This window comes from Callorhinus ursinus, unplaced genomic scaffold (assembly GCF_003265705.2).
Source record: "Callorhinus ursinus isolate GAN/ISIS: 27379988/994484 unplaced genomic scaffold, GSC_fseal_2.0 scaffold59, whole genome shotgun sequence".
NCBI classification, from domain to species: domain Eukaryota; kingdom Metazoa; phylum Chordata; class Mammalia; order Carnivora; family Otariidae; genus Callorhinus; species Callorhinus ursinus.
The window spans coordinates 6,844,247-6,870,258 of NW_027397121.1; the positions used below are offsets into that span (position 1 = coordinate 6,844,247).

At 55.9% G+C, this 26,012-nt stretch overlaps 1 protein-coding gene across 1 annotated transcript; it reads left to right on the forward strand.

Moving 5' to 3' along the window:
* The first annotated feature begins 3,617 nt into the window (after window positions 1–3,617).
* On the forward strand, window positions 3,618–26,012 carry IP6K3 (inositol hexakisphosphate kinase 3). Its single transcript, XM_025862531.2, has 6 exons — window positions 3,618–3,755; window positions 13,123–13,467; window positions 19,822–20,026; window positions 21,177–21,352; window positions 22,452–22,627; window positions 24,551–26,012. Exons 2-6 carry the CDS (start codon window positions 13,269–13,271, stop codon window positions 25,019–25,021), a joined length of 1,227 nt encoding a protein of 408 aa, XP_025718316.1. The 5' UTR covers window positions 3,618–3,755; window positions 13,123–13,268; the 3' UTR covers window positions 25,022–26,012.

Genomic DNA, 26,012 nt, shown 5'->3' on the forward strand with positions numbered 1-26,012 from the left:
ATACATTTATTCCTTCATTCATTCACCAAACAGGTACCAGGAGGCTGGCGCTATGCTACATGCTGGGGACCCAGTGTTAAGCACAATGATCCAGGTCACTGCCCTCATAGAAGGAAACCACGCAGGGAGCAAATAATCACACGAGGAAAAGTGCAACTATATCTGGATCAGTGCTTCTAAAGAAAGGTCTTGGGTAGCAGACCATGTCAGAGAGGTCAGGGAGGGCCACTTGGAGGAGGTGACACTTGAGCTAGGATTTGAAGTGTGAAGAGGAGTTAGCCAGGCAGAGAGGTGAGGGAAGGGCATCCTAGGTAGAAGGGACAGCAGGTACAAACGCCCTGCACAAGGTATGGCTAGACCACAGAAGGTGAGGGGGCGCCCCCGGAGATAGGGCTGGGAAGGTGGGCAGGGCTGGGCCCCAGGGAGGGCTTTGGACTTTATGCTAAGGTCAGGGAGACACTGAAGAGTATTAAGCAGGTAAGTGACATGACCTGAATTATCTCAAAGCATCACTCCGGGGAGGATGGACTGTAGGAGCAGGGGTATGGTGAGAAGGGAGGACACCATGAGGAGCCACTGAAGCCATCCGTGTGGGAGATGGCAGGGTGGTGGGCCAGGGTGGTGGAGATGGAGGAAAGGAGTCCAGTTTGGGATTTGAACTTCACAGGATGTGGTGATGGGTAAAAGGCCAGGGAATGCAGCAATGAAGGAGGGTGGGGGGTACTAAAAGGTCAGTTGGGTGGGGAGGGCTGAAGGGGGAGCATCCCTTTGCCTTGAGCCAGCAGGGTGACCGCCAAATAGGTGGCTGTGTGCTTATGAGCCCCAGGCATTTTCTGCCTCCAAATGGTGGCATCCAAGAGCTGGCCTGAAATTGTGTGTCCACAGACAAGCCTCATGGGTCAGGGCTGATTTCCTGGAGGAGAGGCAGGATCAGGCCCAGAGCATGGGCAGGGAGTTGTCGTGGGGCAGAGGTGGTCCCAGACATGGCTGTAGAAGGAGGCTTAGCTTCAGGTATCTTGCAGGTAAAGCTGAGCTTTGGAAAAATAACCATGAAAAGAACTTGGCCATAGTAGGGAAACAAATAAAGTGGCTCATTTGATTGCATCATGGAAAGCACCAGATCACTGGCTCTGTGACCACAGAGCCCTACGCATTTTGTTTACTGCCATGTGTCTCAGATCACATAGTAGGGGCTCAAAAATGATGTTCAATAAATGGATGCAAGGGAAGTCAGTATGGAACTTTCCTCTTTACAACAACAACAAAACAAAACCAGAAAGCAAGTACTGGAATGTGGTCCCACCCTCCTGAGGCCCTGGGTTCAGCCACTCACTGGCCAAATGGCTTAGGTGGGAGGTCCCTTCTCCTCCACCCTTAAAGGCCTGGGGCTCAGCCCTGTGTTGATGCAAGGCTTCCCAGAACGGGGCTTGGAGTCCAGCAGGTGGGGATGGGGAGGTGGGGGAGGGCTGGGGGCAAAGGAGGTCACACCCTCTCTTCCAGAGCCAGGTAACTGGAGCCCAGCACATAGCCGGGCAGTGTGAGACCAAGTACGCAGGAGGCTCGCAGAGCAGCCTGACCATCTGCCTGCCCCAGTGAAATGTGATCCGCTGCCCTGGGGAGCAAGCAGGGGCATGGCATCCTCAGCCCATTAAACCCAGCCTCAGGGTGCCCAGGAATCCCTGGCATGCCTGCAGGGCTCTGCCCTGTCTGGGTGTGGGGAGGACTCAGGGTGGGGACCGGAAAGGAGGCTGGCCACGGGAAGGGCAGCTGCCGGCAGCCCCCAAGCCTGCCGTGGCCTCCCCGGGACACTGTTGTCTGCCCCTAACACTTCTGTCCGGCAGCTGGTGATACGCCAGGCCCCAGCGTGGGCTCAGAGCACACTGCGCAGACAGCGACAGCGGGACCCCTAGGCCAAGGGCCAGGAGACCTGCGTTCTAGTCCTGTCTCACCTCCCATTTTGGCCCCTATCAAAGCCTGGGGCTCATCTGCTGTGTGTGTGTGTGAGCAGTGAGGACGGACAGGCTGTCGGTGTGGAATAAAGTTCTCCATGGACTCGTGGAAACGGGGGTGGAGGGGATGGAAAAGCCACCATGGCTCAGTGCTGCAGCAGTAAATCTGGGGGAGCCCTGTTAGACCTAGGAGACAGGTGAGGACACCCTGAGGGAGGCAAGGACCTGGGGGAGGTGGCCCAGAGTCAGAGAGAGGCTGGACCAGACCAAAGGGCCTGGGCAGAGCCTGTGGCCAGACAGGAGGCTGAGGCCCATGGCTGCTGCTGAGCCCCAGGGGACAAGTGCCCACACTCAGAGAAGCCCGGGAAGTGACAGGCTGGGGCGCCGGGCTAGCGGGGCACTCAGGGCCTAAGGGAACTATAGCCAGAAGTCTGGAGTAGCTTGAGTTGCCTGAAAGGCAGACTTCAGACCTAATACTTGGTCCAGAGTCGCTGAGACCCGAAGCCTGTCCCTTGACAAGCCTCTGTCCTTTGCCCACACCCCATCTCTCCCCCCTCTACATGTCACCAGACCTTGTCGAGCCTGTCTCCTCAACATCTCAGGAACTCACCCACTCCCTTCCACCCCACTGCCTCTTCTCCCCACCAGGCTGGGCTCACCTGGAGGACAGCGCCCAGCAGCTTCCTAACCCGCCTGCCCATCTTTGATCCACTCCTCCCCAATCCACTCTCCTCAAAGCAGAGGAGACAAAATGCCAACCTGGGCCTGGCCCTTCCTGATATAAGGCCCTTCAGTTTCTTCTGAGAAGCCAAGGTTGGAGACCTGTGAGGACTGCCTCCCCTACCCCAGCCTTGTCTGTCATCACTGCCCACCTCCTGCATGCTCGGGGCTCTGAGTGCCTCTACCTCCCTGACCACCTGCTTCCCTGCTGCCTCTGGGCCCTTGCACGCGCTCTTCCCTTAGCTAGAATGCTCTTCCCACCTCCCTCTCCCCACCCTAACCTGGATGACCCTGTTTGTCCTTCAGTTCTCTGATGGCTGCTTCCTCCAGGATGCCTTCCCTGCTCCCCCCAGGTTGGGCAAGGGGTCCCCCTTAAGCTCCATGTTTGCCCACCAAATACACTGGGATTGCCCTTCCACTTGCTGAACACCCCCTTCCTCCACCCCCACTGTAATTCCCTGACGACAGCCACTGGTCTGGCAGGTTCCTGGGTCAGCCCTGCTGAGCAAGAAGCAAGTCCGGAACACACAAGGGCCTCAAAAACGACTTGACTGTCTTCAAGCTGATTGAGCGCTGACTGGCTTCCTGCGTGACTTTCTCTCTCTCTGGGCGGCCACGGCTTGGGGCAAACCGACAGTAAAGTTGTGGGGGAACAGGGTGGGGGAAGGGAGAGCAAGACCCCCTAGCCTAGCCTTACCTCAAGGCATCAAAAACCCACCAGGGGCTGACATCCCTCTGGGCAGCGGAGCAGACCGCTTCTCCGCCTCAGGCCTCCCCTCCTCTGCCTCCCCTTCACTCCCCCTCCCTTCTAGGCCTTCAGGCCCTGCTCAGAGCAGCCATACACCAGCTGACAGCTGGACGCGCCAGCCCCTGCCAGCCCTGCCCGAGGGTCAGGTGACCTCCGTTCCCCAGACCCGCCGGGCAGACCTCTCCACGGGCGCTGTCAGCGCTGTCGTGGACAGTGAGTCCTCGGGGCTGGGACACCGGGAAGGGCCCTCAGTCGGCAGGCACTGAAAGAGGAGTCTACGTTCCCCTGGACCTCCACTTCCACACGCTCCCTGCTGTCCCTCCAGGAAGGAGGCCCTGGTGAGTGCCACCTCGGGAGACAGGGCCCGGAGGGTCCATCCAGGACGGGACGACCCCCACCCCCAACAAGGGGTCCACCTGAGGAAGGGCCAGTCTGTCTGGGTGTGTATCTGTACATCTGTGGGCACCTGTGTGTATGGGGTGCTGGGGGTCGGCTCAGGGACATAGAAATTCTGTCATTCGCGCGTCTCCCATCTCTTGCCCCCTGCCCCTAGAGCAACTCCAACCCTTCCTAGGATGTCTGGGAGTCTCTAACCTCAGCTCCTGCATGGAGGCAGGGTGGGTTTTGGGGGAGCAGGGACGGCAGAGGAAGCTGTGCGGCAGGTGCAGGGGTTGGAGCCAGTGGTTCCCACTGTTTAACCCTTCACAGAGGCAACTGCCCCAGGAGACATGGACGGCAAGCCCTGGGCTCCAGGAACGGCGTGTCCTGTCCCAGCAGCCTGACCCTTCCTTGGGGGGAGCGGGGTGGTGGGCCAGGCCGGGATGGTGTCAGTGCCTGCGGGCATCAGCCCGTGGCCTGGGTACAGGGCGCCCCCATGGAGTGCTGGCAGACCATAGGCACTACCAAGGGCCCCTTGCCCTGGGCAGAGGCAGAGTTTTGGGGGCCCCCTCCCCATGGGCTCTTCTTGACCCTCAGTAAACCTGAGAGCCAAACCTGTCTGAGCCTGGCATGGTCCTCGGGACCTCTGGGGATCTAAAACCCCCCATGCCAGCTTCCTTCTCCAGAGATTCAGATCCCGTGGGGCAGGGCCCAGGCTGCCACAGGTTTTAAAAGCTACCAGTTTATATCTGAACCTTTTTTACTATGAAAAACTTGAAGCCTACAGGAAAAAGTAGAGGGGATGATATCATGAACTCTTGCATACCCTCCCCTGGGATTTACACGGTTGTCTGACCTTCGCCATACTTGCTTCACTGCTCTAAGGCTAAAGTGTTTAAGGTAAGTTTTGGACATCACAGCATTCCCCCCAAAGTACCTCAGGAGGTTCTTACATAACCCCGATGCCATTATCCCACTAACAAAACTAACAACTCCCCAACAATGGCCACATGGAGTTCATATTAAAATTTCCCCCAAAGCCCCCTAGATGTTCTTTATTGCTGTTTAGACCAGGATCCAATCAAGGTATATGGGTATGTCTTTTAAGTCCCTTCAATCTGAAAGTGTCTCTTCCAGCCACCTCTCCCCACCTCCCCCCCCAACCCACCACCACATTGACTTGCTGACTTAAAGGCCCAGTTGTCCCACAGGAGAGGGAGAGTAGGGCTGAATCAGACAGCTCTCAGTACAGAAAGAGAAACTGAGGCCCGGAGAGAAACGGACAGGGAATCTGGGGCAGAACCAGGTCTCCCAGTCCCTCCTGTGCTGTGTTCCCCCAGAGCCAGCTCCTTATCAGGGATCTGAGAAGCTCCTTCACTGCAAAAGGCCTGTGGCCCCTGAGACCCTCCCAGTGTGCTCTATCCCAGGGCATCCTGGGGGTGGCAGGCCAGGCTGAGCCATCCTGTGGCTCCCCCTGCGTGCATCTGCTCTGAGCAGGGAACCTAAATAAATCCTTTCCGCATGGTTGCTATCTTGTTCACCAGCAGCCGCAGGGAACAGCAATCAGCAATCAACTTTACAAGCATTGGGTTGTTCTGGGAAGTGAGGTGAGAGGCCGGGAGGAGTCCAGGAATGGGGGATGCAGGGGCTCATCGAGAGCCGTTACTCTTCCTCATCCAGCAGGGCTGGGACTGTGGGGTCCCGCTGCCCCCAGCGGTGGGGGGGGGGGAGCGGGTGAGTCGGGTTGCCGAGGACCAGGTTCCCCTCAGCTCAGATGTGCCCTCCAGCTCGTACGCCCTGTCCCCTCTTGGGCAAGCCCTGTCCCTGGCTTTGGGGTCCCTCATCCTCTGTATGGAGCCAGGCACCACACTCCTCAGAACATGCCTCACCATGGGCAGGAAGCTCCCCCCAGCCAGGCACCCCTTTGAAAAAGTAGGGGGTGGTGAGAGGAGAAGGGAATGTGGAGGGACATCGACCTTGATAGAAACTTCTAAGCTCTTGAAAAACTGCCCTGGGAAAGGTAGGGGCCCCCAAGCCACCATTCTGGGCTCTCTGAGGGCAGGCGTGGCAAAGCCAGGTCCGGGATGTGTTCCCTGGTGGGGGCCAGGGCTGGCTGGCTGTGGGGTTTGGGCCAGGGACTCGGGCTCAGGGCGGCTCTCGCATGGTTGCTGCTGCCCCCTTCTGGGCAAAGGCCCGCTCGCCTTCTCCCTGAACAGGCCGCCTCATGGGAGTTGGTCTGAAGGACCACGACCACGCTCACACACACGCACTCGCACACTCATCTGCACGCTCACACGTTTGCTCCACCCATGACTGCATTTTGACCTTAAAAGGCCGTTTCTTCCTGCAGCCACAAAGTTGCCATGCTAACCACCGCCAAACCCTTTTGTCTCTGGCTCAAAGGCCTCTTACGTAAGGCAGGTGATTGCTGATCACAGTACTTAGAAAAAGGTGGAGAGGTGTGGGGAAGAGTGTCAGAGGTTGAGAAACGTGCACATCTGGGTGGTTAACGGTATCCAAGGTCCTGGACACAGCTTCAAGGGCGTGAGGTCCTGAGGGAGTTGGGGGGTGCTGCTGGAGCCATTACTAGCCATGCCCAAGGTACCGGACGACCTGCGGTGCTGTCACAAGGTCAAGAGACGGTAGGGGTCAGGGAGGGAGAAGCCTCCAGCTTCTGCCTCCCCCCAGAGCAGCCTTTCCAGAGGCACTGGGATCTGCAGTCATCTTTGCCCCACGTGTCTCCTACCCCGACAGCAAGCTCAGAACATTGCTTCTTCTGCTGAGGACATTTGTCAGTGGCTGAAGGGCTTCTAAACTAATGATCGCTGTATTAAAATCGCATTTGATCCTCAAACTGGAGGAACATTGGGAGATTTTAAATGTTAAAAGGAGAGAGGAAAAAGTCTCTAAAAGGATAAAATCAGCCCCGAAATAAAGTTTGTGTGACAGAGGAATATGAAGCATTGCTCTGTGGTTCTGGGTATCAAGCCTTCCCTGGGGAAGAGATGCTCAGCAAAGCCACATATTTCAGCCACGGCCGAGAAGGTGAGGGTGAAGTCCCGCAGTGTTCGGTATTGAACCCCCTGGGCGGGGGGTGGGGCACGCAGACGGAGGGCACACGATCTTGTGGCCCTTGAGTCATTTTTACAATGGATTTTAAAACATGGCTTTTTCCCCCCAGAAAATAATCTTGTGCTTTCCCAGCCTGGATGGCCCCAGATGATGCACAATCCTCTGCCACATGAGAAACTCCAAAATCCTCCTGCCCATTATGACCTAAGCAGTTTTAAATGGTTTTCGGGTCCTCTCCTCTCTAATAGATTAAAAAAGGCTCCCTCGGGCATCACAAAGACATTGAATGGTACTTGTACCAAACCCCTGGCTCCAGCAGGCCTGCGAAATGTACGGTAGAGCTTCAGAGGCGAGAGGGCAGGCCATAAACCACGCTGCTTTTGCCTCTGCAGCCGACACATCCTATACTGCGGGTTTCCTTTAATACAAGCTCCTTCTTAATTATCCCCTCCCCCCGCCCTATCGGATTTACTGGGATGCGATCCTGAAGGCTTCCACACCTCACCCTCTCAGGCAACCCCCTCGTCCCTGGCCTGAGCAGGAGCCAGACAGGCACCCCCGGTCTGTGTGCCCAGGGCCCCCCGTAGACCAGCGAGGGAAGCAGGCCAGGCTTACCGCCACTCACAGCCCTCCCTGGGGTCTCCTGGCCGGTGCTGGCCACTTTCCTATTGCTCCCCGTGCCCCAGCCCTGAGACAGGCCCTCCTCAGCCTCCCCCAGACCCAGGCCCAGCTGGTATCTCTCCCCCCTCAGACTCCATCCAGGACTCGTGACACCACACCCGCCTTAGGAGACAGCAGTACCTCTCCTAACCTTTTCAACTAGGACCCAATTTCAACATAATTTGTTCCCTATGAGTCCCCCCTGCGATACTCATTATACTTTTAGTATCTGCTGATTGAGAAAATGGATGATGATAAAAACTACTAGGAACTCAATAATGCCTTTAAACGAATTTGTATTTTAGTAATCACAGAAGTGTTCATATACGCTTGAGAGGTTATCGTGCTCTGAGGGTACTACTGTTCTGGTCTGAAGATGATGCTGTGGTGGTGTGGCTTCAGGAAGGTCTACAGGGGCCCGCGGGTGGGAGCCCTTCACCCTTGGCCCTGCGAATCCATGCTGCTGAGTGCCCCTTTGGACCCTGTCCACCAGCAGCATGCTGCCCAGCTGGGTGCGAGCTCCTGGAAGGTTCCCGTTTCTGATGCAGGCCATGGAGGCACACAGAGTGGAGAGGGCCTCGGACAGGACCCTGGCCCTGAGGCCTTTAGGGTAGACAGGCTCGCTGTGGCCGAACCCCAGCTAGAGGGTTCACCAGCTCCTAACTATGTGAACGGTCTTCAACATCTCAGACCCTCAGTTTTTCCATCTGAGAGTGATTTGCTTCAGAAACGGAGATGGTGATTACACAGCCAGTGATCCACAGGAGATTCGTGGGAGTGGTTCCTGTTACATAGAATGTATCTGTGCATGAAGTGTTTGAGTGCCTGGTTCCAGGGAGGTCCCTTTCAACTTCTGGGCTCCGTGCTGGGGATCTGGCTGTGAGCTGGCGCATTGGTCAGGATGTACGAGGCCATGCTACATAGCAAACCACCCCCAAATCGCAGGGGCCTCCTAGAGCAGAGATGTATTTCTCTGTCGGGCCACATATCCAACATGTACAGTTGCTCAGGGAGTGTGCTTCCAAGATGGGCCTGGGAGAGAGGACGTGGGCAATGGCTTGCCCTTAAAGCTCCCACCAGAAGTGACACAGGTCACTCCCATCCACATTATGTTGGTGGAAGCAAATCATGTGGCTTCACTTACCTTCAAAGGGCAAGGGAAGTGCAATCATACCACATTCCCCCAGGAAAAACCAGACTATTTGCGAACAGCACTGACAATGACCACAGTCAGCCAGCTTGTTTCCAGATATAAGGAGCTGACAGGCTTTCGTAAGACACAGTTCATGACTAATTTAGTCTAAGTTTGAGCTGGTACAAGTCTGATTTGTGGTCTCACCTGCCATCCCTAAAATGGGAGTGACAAGCTTGAACAGGGGCGTATCTTCGTAATTTCCAATGAACTGGGGTTCAGCACGTGGGGAGGGATTATATAAACACACTCTCTCGGTAAATAAAAAATGCCAAGTGCTAGTGATGAGCCACAAGGCCCTCACCCACCTCAGCCTGATGGTGGCCTCGGTCCCTGTGTCTGGCATCACTGGTATTGCCATCTGTCTCCACTCTGGAAGCCAAATACAATTGCAGGCCCCGCTGTCCATGACCCTCCTTTCAGACCAGTGGCAGGCTGGCTGTCACTCGGGCCCCACGGGGCTACACGGACAAAGAGGGCCCCACGGCGCCTCATTTAACAACCAGCTGCGTAGTAGGGCCCATCAGAGATTTCCTGACTCTCCCGGAGTGAGCCCAGAGTTATTTCATTCAGGATACAAGCCAGTGACAGGGTAGGAGGACATGGGGATTGGGGTCATTTGTCCGCGACTCCTGAGGAAGGGGGCTTCCAGGCCGGCTCTTCTGGCTGGGGGCATCTCACTCTCTTGCCTCCCCCCCCACCTCCTTCTTCTCCCTCCCCACGGAACACTAGGGCAGGGTGCTGGGCGACGGGGCAGCTGTGGGGCCACAGAAGGAAGTGTGGGCTGGAGAGAGGACATTTGTCTCCCTCTGACGCACTAAAGGGAGCCAGTGTACTTAGCAAGTGTGTCAGAGGGGGCGTAAGGTCCTGTCTCAGGCAGGCGCCTCACCTGCCTTCCCAGCACTGGAGCTGAGTCAGTCCTGAGAATAACCCACGCAGTGACAAGCCTCGGGTGGTGGAGACGCTTGGGAAGAGGACTCCACAAAGGAATGCTGTGCATTCTGTCATCTGAGCATCGTGACAAGGCTATGGCAGTGGGTGGGAAACCAAGACTCAGAAGAACATTACGAGTTCATCCCAGGGGCCTCCGCAAGCTAGTGGGAATACCTAGAACAGAGCTGGGCTCCTGACTCCCTGCCCAGGGCTCTGAGGAAACAGGGCATTGATCAAAGGCCAAGGCCCACGCCAATGACAGATGTACCTGTGTGTGGCAAAAGGAAGGTCTGGGTTGAGAAAGATCTGTCAGCTTGAATTATTTATTTGAGACTTCTGAGGGAGGACTGGGAAGAATGGAGGTCTTCCCTAGCTCATTCCCATAGAGCAGGAGGCTGTAAACAGTGACAGAGAGACAACCTCAAGCTTCCTTGGGCATGGACGGTCAGCTTCAGGGGAAGCCAAGGGGAAGCCACAGAGTGCCTCCCTGAGCAGAAGCAGAGCCCACCTGCTTAGCTCAGGGGCTGATGCCACTGCCCTCCATCCTCCCTCTGCCCCTTCCCGCCAACCTGTGTCAGAACCACAGACCATACAAGCTCCGGAGCAGGACGACCCTCAGAGAGCACCTCTTCTATACCCTAAGGTGACCCTTGAGAGGAAGAGCCTCAGCTTCCCCACCTGTTGAGTCTAGATTTTTTTTTTAAACTTTATTTTAAAGTAAGCTCTATGCCTAACATGGGACTCAAGCTCATGACCCCAAGATCAAGAGTCACATGCTCTACTGACTGAGCCAGCCAGGCGCCCCAAATGTAGATTTTTTTTTTAGAAGTATAGGCTGACTACCCAGCAGACACCCCATCACTACCAACCCACCCTAAGTTTGCAGTGTTGTGCCTTGGAGGCCCAGGATCTTCCTGGCTCGGTCTGTGCTGAGAAGGTTCAGCTGGGGCTCCTGAGAATATCTGGGAATGACAGTGCCTCTTGGGTCTTGCTGACATCCCCAGCCAGAAAGTCCCAAGAAGGTCAATACCAAGCCCTGGCTCTAGGACGGCCTGCCCCGACACCTCATGATGCTGTCTGCAGAGGTGCAGACCCCCCCGCACCACCACCACCACCACTGGGACATGCACTCACTTCCCCAGGTTGGAGGAGGGCAGGCCAGGGGTAGTCCAGGAAGGGAGAGACCAGGCCTGGAGCACAAGAAAACCTGGGTCCTGTCCCAGCACAGCCAGTGACTTGCAGGTGACTTTGGCCAAGTCCCAGCCTCCTTGGGGCTCAATTTCCTGACTTTCAAAGTGGGTACACAGCAGCCCTCAGCCTCCCTGCTGCATGGCCGGTGAGCGCGCAATGGGGTGAAGGTGTCTGCTTCCTCCCTACTGGCAGGGTGCACACAGGCAAGTTACTTAACCTCTCATTTTCCCCATCTGTGAAACAGGCTGATAACACTACCTCGTCAGTAGTTGTGAAGCTTGCACAGGTCGGGTTGATCTATACCCCAACAGCTAGAACACTGCCTGCCTGGCCCTCAGCAAGCTCCCTGGCTTTACTACCACTTACTGTTATTTCCTCCCCATGCCACCACTGCGAGGCGACGCCGATGTCCTTAGAGCCCCTCTTAGAGCGTGGGGAAGAAGAGTGGCGGGCTGCCCCTCGTGGCAGCACAAGGGCTTGCCTGGGACGCCCCCTGGATGTGTCCGCACAGCTGGGCTGGCTCGGCAAGGCCACGCCCGGTTGGTTGGTGCTGGGCCACCTTGGTTTTTCTCTTCTCCTTCCTTCTTGCCTTCACCGAACTGGCAAGTAGGACTGGGTTTGCCAAGCAATTGTGCTATCTTGTCACGTATCAACTTATCCCTGTGCCGATTTCGGATCGGCCTCTGCATCTAGATGCTTCCTACCAACTTCTCAGCTCGTGGAACAGGCTCCAAGTGGGGCTCCCTCCGTGCAGTCTGAGAGCAGGCCCGAGGTAAGGCCTAGGCTGTTGCATCAGTACGGCCCCTTGCCATTAGGCCTCAGGTTCCCCCCGCCCCTGCTGCCTGGCCCGGCAACCCTAACCTCCCTGTTCATGCTCCAGCCACACAGGCAGCTCTCAGAAGCCTCGTCCTGCACCCGGCAAAGCAAATGCACATACCAGGCAAAACAACTCCCCCTTCCTAAAGGGGCACTCTGTGGCCTGAAAGACAGTAGACAACGTGAGAGACCCCTGGGGGGCTGGGGGGCGCGGGGGGAAAAATGGGTCAGGCTGAGGCTTTCAGTGCCACCTGGTGCCAGAGGTCCAGGTGGGTGGCAGAGGGTCTCTCTGAGCTGGGGTCGTGAACAAATTGACAGGCACTCCCTGCATGGAGCCAGCTGGCCATGCCCATGCCATGGTCCGGACCGAGGTCGTTTAGAGCATTAATCATGCCCAGTGCTGCCTAGCTTGCTGGCATCCTTGGCCAGGAGTCAGGGAGGAGAGAGTATTAATAACTCGGTGGTGATGGGCACCCCTGTAGGAATGTCCTCTCAGATGGGATAGGACGAATGTGGCCGGAAGAGTCTCCCCTCAGCGTCTCCTCGGGCACTCCCCTGAGACAAAGTCAGGATGTCTTCCGGGGCTGTATTTGCAGCCCAGAGTCCCAGCAAGCCTGCCCTTGGGGAGGAAAAGGGAGCGGCAGGTCGTAAAGAATGAGGCCCCCCTTTCCTCCTGCCTCGCCCCTGGCCTGCACCAGAGCCCGGTCTGGTCCCCACTTCCCTCGAGTGCAAAGCAGCGGTGAGAAACACTGCCTTCCTTCCAACCCAGACCTGTTGGGAAGGTAGGACCACCACGGCAATAACGCTAGAAATAATTATGATAAATCACATTTATTGAGTACTTAGCTCTGGGCCCTCGGCTAACCTTTTCACAGGCTGTATCTCAATTTTGTCCTACGTGCATGAGGTAAGTATCCTTACTATTTCATTTTACAGATGGGGAAACTGAGGCCCAGAGAGGTTTGGTAACTTGTCAGAGTCACATGACAATTATGTCGTGGAGCCATGATGCAGACTCACGCGCACAGCTGTGAAGTTTTCCTGTACCCCTGAGCCCCTGCAAGAGGCCGAGCACCCCGACAGCAGGGACTCTGCTCTCCTCTTGGGCCTGCGACCAATGTTCCCAAAGGCAGGCAGAAAACAGGATATGAGGAGTTAAGACACAGTCTCTGCACTTTGGAAGCCTATGGTTGTATTATTTGATTTTTAAAAAAAAATGTTTTCATATTTAAATTCAAAAGGCACAGGACGGTATTTAGAGAAGTCTACCTCTCATCCTGGCTCCCCGGAGCAACCACCATTACCAGTTTCTTAATCTGACAGATTATTCTAGAAGTGACTGATGCCTGTTTACAGTCTTGTTCAACTACCCGTGGGTCGTGGCTAGGAACTGCGGGTCCTTCTGCTCCTCCCAGCACCCCATCTCCCTCACACCATTTCCGCCTTCCTCCTGTGCTTTCCAGGGGCCCCCTCCCAGGCCGACAGACAGAGGGACAGCTGTGCTATGACGGTGATACCGGCCAAGAAAGCAAGAGCTGAGGACTCCTGACAGCCCCGCCTCCTGTCTGGGAGCTGCCTCTTCTACCCCAGGCCTTCCTCCCGCGGACACATGGTCGTGCAGGACAGCACGGATGCTGGGGATGCCAGAGTGGGCGTGCGGCTGGAGCCCTTCCTGCACCAGGTCGGGGGGCACCTGAGCGTGATGAAGTACGACGAGCACACCGTGTGCAAGCCCCTCATCTTCCAGGAGCAGAGGTTCTACGAATCCCTGCCTCTGGCCATGAAGCGGTTCACTCCGCAGTATAAGGGTGAGTGTCCAGGCGGCAGGCCGCGGCTCTGTGCCCACCATACCGGGCTGGGCTCGTATGCGCGCCGCCCCCCCCACCTCACCCCACCGTCGCCTCCCCTCCCCGGGCACTGTGCTGCAGGTGAGGGCTGACATGGAGACATGCCCCTCTCCCACAGCCCCGGTGGCTTTCGCTGTCCTAGTTTCTTTGAACTCTTCGAGCCTCCAGGCCTGGAGTCTGATGCCATTTGGCATCCCTACAAATTAGCTCGAGCCACTAGGCTTCGAGGAACTGAGAATGGAATCAAATGATACCCCGGCCCCACGCTGCTCTGCTAGGGTATCTGCTCTGTACTTCAGGAGTGCCATGGCTGGGTCCTGTGACCAGGGCTGAGACAGACAGGGCAGGCCAAGGCCTCCTTTCCCTCCCTCTGGAGACCCAGGCGAGTGGGAGGGGCCTCAGGCCTGGGTCAGGGCGGGAAGGAGCTGGACCCGACATGGTTAGGAAACCAGAATTCCTCATCCTCTTCTAGTGGCCAAGCCAGGGCCACGGGCTGCCTTCCAGGTAGAGCTGGGGGAGTGGGGCACAGAGCGTGTGTGTTCTGATCTGAGTCCAGGGTGGGTTCTGGGGAGTGAAGGTTGGGTGGGCAGGGCCACCATTTGGGGGCTTGCAGGCAGGGGCACTCTGGGCAGCGGGCCAGCATCCAGGGGGCAGGCTTTTTGTCCACACCCGGCCTTCAGTAAATGTGGCTCACAGGGCTCAGGGCATGACTGCCAGCCGCCAGCCCCTCAATGGGATGAATGCCCAGAGAAAAGACCTCTTTTAAAGGTCTTTGAATGTTGTGACTACAAGCTTCTGCCCTCGAATAAGCATCTGTAGTAAAAGTGACGATAGCATCCAAATCAGTCAGCCAAAAACTCACTTGCATTTCAATGATCAAATAACTGGGAAGGATGGGGCCTAGCTCTATGGGTGTTCCTCAGAGTGGGCTCTGGGATTGACCAAGGCTGGGGTAGGGGTTCACATGCAGATTCCCAGGCTCCCTTCCACACTTGTGAACCAGAACCCCTGGGGTCAGGGCCCAGGAATCTGTATTCAGCATGTCCCAGATTGAGACTCACTGATAGGGGGGCCAAGGCCTTGAGCCCCAAGCACCGCTTCAGTCCCGCCTTGCCAAGACCTTCCGAGAGTCTGAGACGAGACCCATGAGCATCACACACTGCCAGAGAGGGGCGGGTGGCTATTATGCAGCCTGTGCAGGCCTCCCCTGGGGCCTCTGGGGCCGCAGGCCAGGGTTGCCCATCAGTTGTGGGTCACTGCCCAGCTCGTCCGAGCGCCCACTGGAATCAATGTCTGTCCTTTCGCAACTGAACTCAACCTAGCAAAGGGGTGGCAGGGTCTTGCGTGGGGTGGCCTCCCGCCCGCAGCATCTCACGCTTGTTGGACACAGCTCTGGAGCTGAGACAGACTGCCAAGGCAGCCACAGGCAGAGCAGGAAAGTGAAAGAGGCTGTGTGGTCTCCAGGACCCCATTCCAGTGCCTTCCCTGTGTCCTGTCTACACATGCCCATTCCTCTGGGCGGGGGAGAACGACACCCTTCTCGGGCACCCTCAGGCACTGGTCTACTGTCCAGACCCCTACTCTACTCTGCCTTGCAGGCCCGGTCGGGTCCATCCCCGGTACCGCCTGCCTCAGGGCTCTGCTAATTTGATAGATTAACTTAAGCCAAGGCACCAAAGCTACATGTACCAATGGCCACAGAGCATGCTCCAGTCTCTGCCTTGGGGCTTCACCCAGGAGACGGTGTTTCCGCACAAGTCGGGAGGGGGCTAGGTCAGAGAACCACAGGACACCCCACAGGGGAGACCACACAGCCCTGCTGAGGGTGAGGGTGAGGTAGAGCCCACAGACTCGGGTGACACCCAAACACGAGGATTCCGTGGTGCAGAAACGCGGATTCACTCAACAGCCAGAAGGCGGTCTGCGGAGTGCCAAGGGCCAGGCACCACTTAAGGAAGTGCACATCTAGGGAGACGGTAGAGAAAGGCCCAGAACCAGGACCGTCACACTCTCAGATCCCTGGAGCAGGGAGCTGAGGTCAGGGTTCAGATGAGAAACGGTCCCTCCAAGGGCTGCACAGGCTTCTTGCTTCACCGGATAAGAAAAGTGGTCTCAGCTAACCCTCAGCATTCACTCAGTGCCAAACACAACTGGAAATAGTTTCCCTGTATCAACTCAATCCTCGTTAACAACTTTCCGAGGCAGGCACTACTCTTATCCCCATTTCACAGGTGAGGAGACCGAGGCCCAGAGTGGTGACACGACTTGCCTGAGGCCACAGAGCCAGTGAGAGGCAGAGCCAGGATTAAAGGTCTGAGGTCTGGCTCCCAGGTGTGGGCTCTTGGCCACCCAGGCCCGCTCCACCAGCCACTGCTACCCACAAGATGGGCTCTTCGGATGCCGGTGCTCAGGGGGTCTGTAGCCCAATGAAGGAGGGGATATAACTTGCCCAGAGTCACTCAACAAGTGACCTCAGGTCAGGCTGCCACAGCAGGGTCTCCATTTTTCTCCTCCTGGGAAGGGCCCCAGAGAGAGGGGCTATTTCCATAGTGGCCACTGTGTGCCATGGAGCACACCCTCTCCCTTCTCACCGCCCTGCACTGTGATGGCATCAGGGAGCACCGGACAGGGACGTCACTCCTAAGGGTAGCCTCCCCATGCCGGGAGCTCGCCCGGACCTTTTGCTGGGCTCCTCGGGCATGGCAACATCTTGGGGCTGCGTCCCTCTGCCTCCCAGTATACCTGTCAGCCTTGGGTGAGCAAGGACATATTCCTAAGTCTGGTTGGTTAACAGATGAGCCAGATTCATATTATAGACGCCAGTGAATAAATGCTCTCATGAGCTTAAAAATAAATACATGACAGAATATTCCCGGAGGCTGGGGAAACTGCTTGGCCAAACCGAAATTGCTGAGATGCTTTGGGCATGGCAGTTGTGGCTGTAAGCACTCTTGTCTGCCCAGCTGGCCTGACTGCAGGTTGAGGTGCCTGGGGAGGGCTGGGGAGCAGGCAGATGAAGCTCTGGCTGTCCCCTGCGCCTCCCCCCCCCCCCCTCCGCTCCCGGCCAGGCAGAGTCGGCAGAGTGCTGTGAGCCCACGTCCCTTCAGGCCTAGCCCCATGGACACACAAAGCAAATTGGTCCCAGGCTGGGACCAACACAATTCTTGACTAAAAACCAATCCAAGCCCCAAGGGGGTCTTGATTCCACTGACAGGCTGCTGCAGTAAAGAGCTGGCAACTGGAAACCGTTTGCAGGGCGGCTATCTGCTATGGATCCCGGGCTTCAGAGCAAGGTCTGGGCTGCGCTGGAGAAGGATGTGGGAGAGAAGACAGATAGGTGGAGACACAGAGCCAGAGGCGTGCAGGAAGACGGAGCGAGAGGGCAGGGACAGGAAGTCTGGCTGGGTAGCTCTGACAATATGAGAAATAGAAATGATTTTTGGATCTTATTGGTTTTGGGTTATTTTGCACCCCTGCTCGCCTCCATTTATTTAGACACTCAAATCTGATGAGATCAGACAAGAGTTGGAGCCCAGAGAAGCAGGGGAAGGTCACATTTCTTGTCCTTCCAGGGAGGCCTCGTGGGGCCGGGGGCTCCCTGAGACACTGGTTTCTGGCGAGCATGTCACCACAGTCCCACAGCGGGAAAGGCCAGATGGTGAGCTGAACTTTACAAAAGACCCGAAAGGGCCTCGCCCTTGGCTGGCACACCGTCCTGGGCTCCCCAGCAGCCAGGAGGCTCCAAGCTCCCCAAGGACAAGCATGGAGGCCAGCGCGCTCTCCTTTCCCCACGGTGGGGGGCTGGGCTCTGGGGCCTGGTGCTGGCTTCCAGGTGGGCCCTCCTCCCCAGAACAAGCACAGCAGCCCTCCTGCCTGAGGAAATAGGAACGGAAAGGTAGACACCACGTCCTTGGGCTTCTTGGCACTCTCGACCCTTTGCACTGATGACCCTCCCAAAACAGGTTTCTCTGTTCGCTCCCACGGAACACAATGGCCAAAGCAAATGTGATAAGGACAGACAGGAGCGTGCCTCATCCCCACACAAGTAAACACTGCATGACCACACCAGAGTCTCCCGATGAAGCCCTCGGCTCCCTGTTACAGCATGTTCCTTCTTCCATAGCCACATCTGCTGTGGCCTTTCCCAGAGCTCCCCCACTTACTGTGTGACCTTGGGCACGTCATTCCATCTCCTGAGTCTTGGTGACTACAGGCAAGGGCCTTGCAGGCCTGCCATCACTCCATGGTGACAGACGAAAGGCCCGGAAGCTGGTACACGGCAGTGATTATGACCAACGCAGTTCTTTTCCTGACCTGCCATCAGCCCGCCGTTCTCACGGGCAGAGCCCCTCTGGTGGGCATGCGGGTTCACGTAAACGACAAAATGCCAGGTTCGGGTACGGTATTAGCAGCAGTATCATTATTCATTCCCGGGATTGAGGGGCCTGAGATGAACTGAGGCAACACAGAATTTTTTTAAGGAGCTGGAAAAAACTGAATGTCACTCTCAGGCTGCGAAATTAGGGCACCAGGAATCTGAGATGACAGGACTAGCCCAGAGAGACCGCTGAGCTAGGCACAGATGGCCCTGAAGAGCGACTTGCTGAATTATAGAGCAGCCCTGAAAATGAGCGTCTGCACTGACCAGCCTGAGCGGGGACGCAAGCAGGGAAATCAGCTGCCCTGAGTGCTGGTTCAGCAGAAATTACCACTTGCACTGAGAAAGTGACCAAGCGGCCGGGGGAGGAAATAAATATCTGAGGGGACCTGATCACATGCAGCCCACCTTCTCTCGGTCAGAGTCCCAGCAGGAAATGAGCGGTGTACTGAACGGGGTTTAAGTGAAGAGAGTTTTCAGAGGGACGGCTGGTACATAGAAGCGCTCGCAGGATTAAGGGAACTGGGGGTGATGAGGCACGCAGTGACCAGCACCCCTGAAAGGCTGGGTGACCACCCCTAGGCCTGAAGGGAATGGGGTCACAGACCCAGGGAGAGGGAGGCCACGGAGGGACAGGACCACGGCTGCAGCAGGGAGGGGGCCAGTGGGGTAAATACCTCGGTCTTTCTCCTACCTCACCCCATCTCCTGCCAACATCCTCTGTTGGCCCAACCCCTGGGAAACCAGGGCCGAGGAAGCCATTGGTGCACTCCACAGGGTCAACCTGGCAGGCACAAAGCAGGGTGGAGACAGGTGGAGGGTGGCTTGGTGGGAGAAGGAGCCACCAGAACAGTCACGGCGTCAGCTGCAGGAGCAACAGGGAACCAGGGACTCTAGAGAGCCAGTCGTCGCAAAGCCATCTGTGGGGCTGTCGCCTGCGCCACCAGCAAGAGTACAGCTCCATCTCCACCAGAACTCTATCGAGGCTGGGCACCCACGTAGCTCAGACGCTGAGCCCCATGGGGGGAGACCCACACTGTGCCGCCAGAGTGAGAAATCCAAAAGGGGTGACCACAGAGCCGGTGACACGTGTGCCAGACCTAATTGCCAGACCTGGCCCATGTCCCGGAGGAGAAGCCAATTAGCCCGTTTGTTCACTGGGCTTCCTCACGCTCTCCACTCTCACAAGCCGCAACATGGCAGGCTGCCATGCCTTGATCACAAACACTGATGGTCAGGAGTGACTGTAGCTGGAGAAATCCCACAAGTCTCCTGTTTTCTACCACAGAACCATGTTCCGTCAGTAATATTCATGTGCTGTGTGTCTAACTGAAGGAGATGGCAGGCATCCGTGTTAAAGCCAGAGATCGGGGTGCGGGAGAGGTCTAAATGAAGGAAACACAGAGGCCGAGCCCCGGAAGGCTCTCTGAGGCGGGCTTCCTGGAAGAAGCTGGTCAGACAGAGAGAAAGGGAAGGGAGAGGAAGGATGATGGAGGCAGAGGGAGGAATGGGATGGGCCCCCGCTTCCCTCAAGCCACCCTGAGGCAGGGGGCCCTCTTTGTGGAGGACCAGCTCCGATGACCCCAGGTTGGGCCCCACTGGAACAGCTCTGCTGTGACTGGGAAGGTGCCACTGTGCACCAGGGAACCAGAAGGTGAGAACAAAATGTACAGGGCTAGCTTTGTTCAAAGCATGAAAGGGCAGAGAGATGCAATGAAGCAGACCAGCCCAAGGCTATTGTCTGCAGGCTCGGTGGCCCTGGGCTCATTCTGGAACAGTCCCCATAGTTCCTCCTTGAGAGAGGAGTTAGGGAAGGGGGAGTGGGCAGGTTGATCAGTGCCATTAAACTACCATTCGAAAGGATGTCACCCCTTACAACGTGTCCACCAGGTAAATTCTGTCTGGTTTCCCCCCTCCCCTCCCCGTGTGCTCTGCAGGCACCATCACGGTGCACCTCCAAAGAGACAGCCGAGGCCATCTCAGCCTGGTGGCCACCCCGCTGAAGGAGAACCGGGGGCCCTTCAAGGTCTCCACGGAGTCGGCGGCAGTGGCCCTATGGCAGACTCTCCAGCAGACCACCGGCGGCACTGGTGGCGCCCACCCCCTCGCCCAGTGGCAGCTGGCTCACTCGCTCAAGGAGAGGTGAGGGCCACATGGCAGTATGACAGAAACCTAGCAGGGACTAGCTCCACTCCCACCTGCGCCAAGGTCCACAGCTCCCCAAAAGGGCCAAGGAAGTGAAATATTCACAGGAAGGCTCCTTCTAGAAACACCAATGCAACCAAAGAAAGGAATGAATTTTCCTTCACGGAGTTTTTTAGAGGGAGGACTCCGATGTATTTATGTCAGAAGCTGCCACAAACGCAGAGTCCTATACAGAGCAGGCATTCGGTGCATATTTGTTTAATTACATACCGGTTTCACTGAGACCGTGCAATGTCTCCAGGTGGGGGTGGGGGGAATGCAGAAACCCAGAAGAGGTGACACAAAGGAAAAGTGGCTAATGGCAGTCCAAAATCACCTTTCCTCAGCGGCCAGGAAGGGACGAGGAGAGAGGTCAACGCAGCCCCCCGTGGGACTTCGGAGACCAGGCAGTTCGGGGCACCCGAGGTCCCAGAGAGGTCTCCAGAACCTCTGATAATGTTAGCTGACCTTTCTCGGATGAAAAGGACCCTCCAGGGACTTATAAAACATTTATGGGAAACAAAAGGGAGTTAATACAATGAAAGTACCTCCCTTCCCCAAGGAGCACAGCAGATCTAATTAAGCCTCTTGGCTCAGCGTCAGGAAGCAGTACGCATTATCTCCATTTCACAGATGGGGAGGCCAAGATGCAGGGGACAGGAGAGAGGGCGGACCGAAGACCCAGGATTCCCAGCCCTGAGGGCCTTTTGACGTCTCAAGGACATAACGACCCGGCACGCTCACGGCCTAAACTCCCAGCCTTCTGATTCCAGGCAGGGTCGCTTGTCCCCACACCGCATCACCTCGATAGTGCAAGCGGAACCCAGATCGCTTACAAGTGAATTTAACCACCCCCACCCCCACCCTCTAAGGAGGCGACATGCTCTAAGGAGTTCTTCTGGGGTTCGGAGAGCCGCCCTGCCAGGGCTGCAGTGTGGCCTGATCTGGTGCCCAGGGCCTGAATGGGGCAGGAGGGGCACTCCGACGCCCTGCAGGCAGTGCGGAGAGCAGCCAGGGACAGTCCGTGTCAGAGCCCAGCCCAGGAGAGCCCCGCCCCAGGGACTCCGGCCAGGCTGCCCTGACTGTGGTGCGCCTCCCTCTCCCGCAGCCCCACCACGTCGCTCCTGAGGTCTGACTTCCACCTCAACGCCCCGGTCTCCTCACTGGTGGAAGATGCTAAAGGGAACCAGGCCGAGAGGAGGAGCTTCAACCCGTGGGGCCTGCAGTGCCACCAAGCCCACCTGACCCGCCTGTGCACCGAGTACCCGGAGAACCAGCGGCACCGTATCCCCGTCAGAGGGCGGGGGACCAGAGGGGGGTGACAGAGACAGACGGGGGCACAGGGGCGGGAGGGGAAGACACAGACATGGGGCCAGGGGAGGGGTGGGCGGGGAGAGACCGATAGGAGGGAGACGTTGAGGCACAGGCCCTCAAACCTAGGACCTAGAAGAAATCTGATCTCTCCAAAAGAGAAAGCAAAGAATATGGGGCAAGTCAGACTGGGAACTAAGTTGAACACAGTGCCCGTGGCCAGGCCACTGGCTGTGTCGCTGCCACCTGGGCAGAGGGGCTGGGCTGGGGGTCTCTGTGGGCAGAGAGGAATGATGACAGCCATGCTGGGTGGGGGTGGCAGGGGGCTCGGAGGGCTGGGTGGGTTCCCCACACCCCAGCCTCCCTTCTAGCCCTCCAAATTCTCCCCACAGATGTCTTCCTATGGAGCTGATGGGGTGAGGGGGTGTGGTGCTCCCCTCAGGGAAGTGCCCAAGCGGGAGACTTGGGGGAGGTGCTCCCCGCTCATCCTCAGGCTGCCATGTTCTCAGTGAGTACATTTAGGCTTGAAATACCCCTTTGTCAGTGCTGGGCTCCTTCCTGCAAACGGGTGACTGGTTTCACAGTATTTACTAAGACACATCTGCAACCCTAATCCCTAAGAAGCTTTTGCAGCATAATTACTCCACTAAAATTAATATTCCTGCAACTCATCTCCAAAGCTAACATCAACCCACTTCTCCCAAAAGGTATTGGCCCATTCAGTGACTCGAGGTTTTAGCCTTATGATTTTCTGCCATAAAATGTAAATTGGGCACGGCCTGCCAGGGATTTCACGCCTGCATTTAAATTCCAACCTCAGAGCAAAAAGGAAAAGGAAAAGAAGCTCACATAGTCATAAAGTCCCCCTAAATAAATGGACTTATTAAAGCAGCCTGCAAAGCTAATACTTTGAATTCTCAAGGGGGGCAATGGGCTTGTCTGTGAGGAGCTGGGGGAGAAGGAACGACGCTCAGAGGAGGGGGCTCCAGGCAGCCGCCAAGGCGCGCTAACTGCCTCCATAGGGGCCTCAGTCTTCGTGTCCACAGAGTCTTCCTGAACTCAGCGTGACCAGGGTTTCTGTTGCTGGAAAATGTCGTGTCACGGTACAAGCACCCCTGTATCCTGGACCTGAAGATGGGGACCCGGCAGCACGGAGATGACGCGTCCGAAGAGAAGAAGGCCCGCCACATGAGGAAGTGTGCGCAGAGCACCTCGGCCTGCCTGGGCGTGCGCATCTGTGGCATGCAGGTAGGTGGCAGAGGGCCCGCCGCAGGGCTGGGTGTCCTGGCATGTCCACTGCAGGGCAGGGGTGTCTCCAAGCAGACACCACTGCCCACAGAGCCAGCCACACAGGAGGCAGCCGGGCACAGCCCTCCCACACAGGAAAGGCAGATCCCACTCTAGGACACACTGGGATTTCTGTAAGAGCCCCATTCACGACCATGGTGCCAAAAAGCTGCCATTTTTTTTTTTTTTTTTTTAACTCGGTCTCAGGGTCTCCGGCAGCTGAAACTTCCCAGTGGCCACGTGGGGCCTGTCCACGTTGAGAGCAGACCTCTGGTGACAGTGTGTGAGCAGGGGCTGGGGAGAGAACTGAAAAAGAGCTTCTCTGTGCACTCCATGGCTTCTTCAGTCTCTTGAAGGATGCAGCTGAACCCTCTCCTTCTCAGGTGCCATAAGGCACTCTGCTCTTTGAATTCTTATTAGCCATTCCTTCTTCCTACGCCACGTCTTCTGCTTCTTCTTGCTATCTGTTCTGGTTAATGAAGTGGGAAGGTCGTAGCCTGCTCAGCTGAGGCAAAGGAATGGTTAATTTTTTTATTGCCCAGACTCTACCCCATTTTTGCAGCTCTGATGTGGCTCGTGGCAGGGGCTGCAGAACGGGAAGAGATAAACTTTCCCCACTCGTTCGCTCTTAGCATCTATCTCCTCAAAGCAAAACCAGACACTGGTTTGACGGTACACATTAAAGCTTTCCTTAATTGAAACTGCCACCCCTTGAAGCTGGGAGTGGAGTCTATAAATTTGTTGCACAGATGTCCCCTGGAAGGCTGGGAATGCAGTCCTCAAGAGAATGGAGTGTGATGGTTTGGGGTGTAAATGGAATCTCTCTCCGGACCTCCAATCTTCTGAAAATGATCTGATTTATTTAGACAGTGACGCCTGTCATGTATTTATGACGGCTAATTTAACAGCCCATCTCCAGCCCTCCAAAGCAAGTCTATGATAGCTTTCTGATTTTTTTTCCCCACACTGGTTTTCTACAAACATGCCACATAATCGGAAGGCAGGAAAGACCTGAGAAACTGTCTTGGCCAGGTATGGGCTGCCCTTCCCAGGTATGCCAGACAGAAGTGAGCCAAGTCATGGCCATGCCAGCCACTGGCCTCAGTACAGCCTCTGTCTCTGCCTGTGCCATCTGAATGAAACGGGAGCGGCTGCCACTGTCCCCCCAGCAGCATTTCCTCCATCTGCTCCCTTCTGGTGGCCAAGACATGACAGGGGAGGGGGAGAGGAGCTGGTGCCAAGGAGAAGCCACCAGCCCCACAGAGCTGCTGCGAACCTCCCCGTTCCATCCAGGCTCCCCTCAGCTGCACTGGCTGCCTGAAAACCCCATCCCTACCTCATCCAGCCTTTTTATCTTATCTTCAGCCAACCCTGCTTTACCCCAAGAGCCATTTCCTTAGAATCTGCAGAGAAAGGACTTTATAAACTTCACTGGGGAAAATTGAATCTAGTTGGCTTTCCAAGGCCACTGGCTGTGATCTCAGATTCCTACTAAAGCGTTCTAGCTTGTGTTTGCTAATATTTGAATTGAAGAAGGCCAAGAGCCAGGGTTTAAAATCATGATTTGGAGGATGACACTGGGAATTCATAAGAAAGGCGATCCAAAGCTTTTCCTTATGGGCGGAGGGTCACCTTTGTGGGGTGAAGGATATGTAGAGCTTGGATTCCTATTAAGGGCTTGCACAGAAAGCATTTTAAAATGTGAAAGTTCCCCAGGTGCTTGATGAAAGATCATCCTTCCATTCATTTCAGCCATTCTTGCCCTGCATCTCCTGGAAATCTGTTTATATATCATGTTAGCTTATAACACTGCAACCATAGCAGTTGCCAAGTTTCTTCTTGAGTTGGCAATTCTTCACGTCTTCTTTCTCTTTTTATTACCAGGTTTATCAAGTTGATAAGAAGCACTTTCTCTGCAAAGACAAGTACTATGGAAGAAAACTCTCCATCGAGGGCTTCCGACAAGCCCTCCATCAGTTCCTGCATGACGGAACCCGCTTCCGGACAGAGCTCCTGGAGCCCATACAGCGCCAGCTCCAGGCCCTCCTCTCAGTCATTAGAAGCCAGAGTTCGTACCGGTTCTACTCCAGCTCTCTCCTCATCATCTATGATGGGCAGGAGCTGCCAGAAAGGACCCTGGGGGGCCTGCATCCTCAGGAGGCGGCTCCACAGACGGCCCACAGCAGCTCTTCCGGAAGTCTCACCAAAGTTGACATCCGGATGATCGACTTTGCTCATACAACATACAAAGGCTCCTGGAACGAGCACACCACTTATGATGGACCAGATCCAGGCTATATTTTTGGCCTAGAAAACCTCATCCAGATCCTGCAGGATATTCAAGAGGGAGAATGAGGCTTGTTGGGCCTATCCAGATTTTTCTGGACTATAATTCTCAAAAGGGACCTACTGGTAGCCAGGGTACTCCAGACACTGTTAGATGTCTTTGTCATAATTATATCCACATTGAAAAGCCACACATGGCAGGGTATATTAATGGCGGTTACGGAAACCAGCTCTGGAGGTAATTCCCGTACTCTGGCATCTTCTGCTAATGCCGGTCTTCGGAGGCTGGACAGTCGGTGTGAAACGGCACCATCGTGGAGTACACTGGAGGGCCGCGGCACGAGGGAGAAGCCAGCATTACAGTGAGATTCTGGAGAATTTGCATTTAAAAATGCTTTTTTGTTGTCACGCTGAAGTCTTGGCAAGCTGTGAGGCATAAACTCTACTTGAAGACGACTAGAAGAGTGAGTTCACAAGTGTATGGTTTTTCTGCTCGCATGGGCTGCCCACCCCAAGAGCAGACAGAGCTCATGAATGACTGTCTCTTATCTTCCTAAGAGGCATTTAGGTGGGTCAAGAAGTGGGACAGATCTGCCCATCTCACCAGCTTCCTACCCAGGGTCTGAATGGGCAAGGGCAATCCAGACACAGCCCTGGCAAATCGAGCGAGGGTCTCTTTCTAGACGTCCAAGTACCTATTGGAAGTGATGCCTCTGCCCGGATCTGGCCACAAAGCGGCTCTAACCATGAACTGCAGCTTCCGGTGGGGGTGGACTGCGCAAAAGGATGAGCCACTGTTGTTAAATTACACTATCCACTTTCTATTTATTTATTTTGGGGGTGGGGTGGGGGAGTCGGGAGAGAGAGAAGCCTGGAGGGCCGAGGAAACCAGGTGCAATGTTTACAAGACTGGTGGACAAGTGTAAATATGGAACAAAGAGCAAACAGTTCTAATTAATTCCTTCTTCTGCAGTGTGGAAACCTATTACAATGCCCTTGAGTCGAGCATGAAGATACGTTACCCAATTAGGGAAATAAATTTGTTAATAAAATTGCTGAG

Bases quoted from the DNA above. Each gene is read 5' to 3' on its own strand.
- IP6K3 (XM_025862531.2), top strand. From the start codon at position 13,269: ATGGTCGTGCAGGACAGCACGGATGCTGGGGATGCCAGAGTGGGCGTG. The intron at 13,468-19,821 runs GTGAGTGTCCAG...TGTGCTCTGCAG, and splicing joins GTTCACTCCGCAGTATAAGG to GCACCATCACGGTGCACCTC. The intron at 20,027-21,176 runs GTGAGGGCCACA...CCTCTCCCGCAG, and splicing joins GCTCACTCGCTCAAGGAGAG to CCCCACCACGTCGCTCCTGA.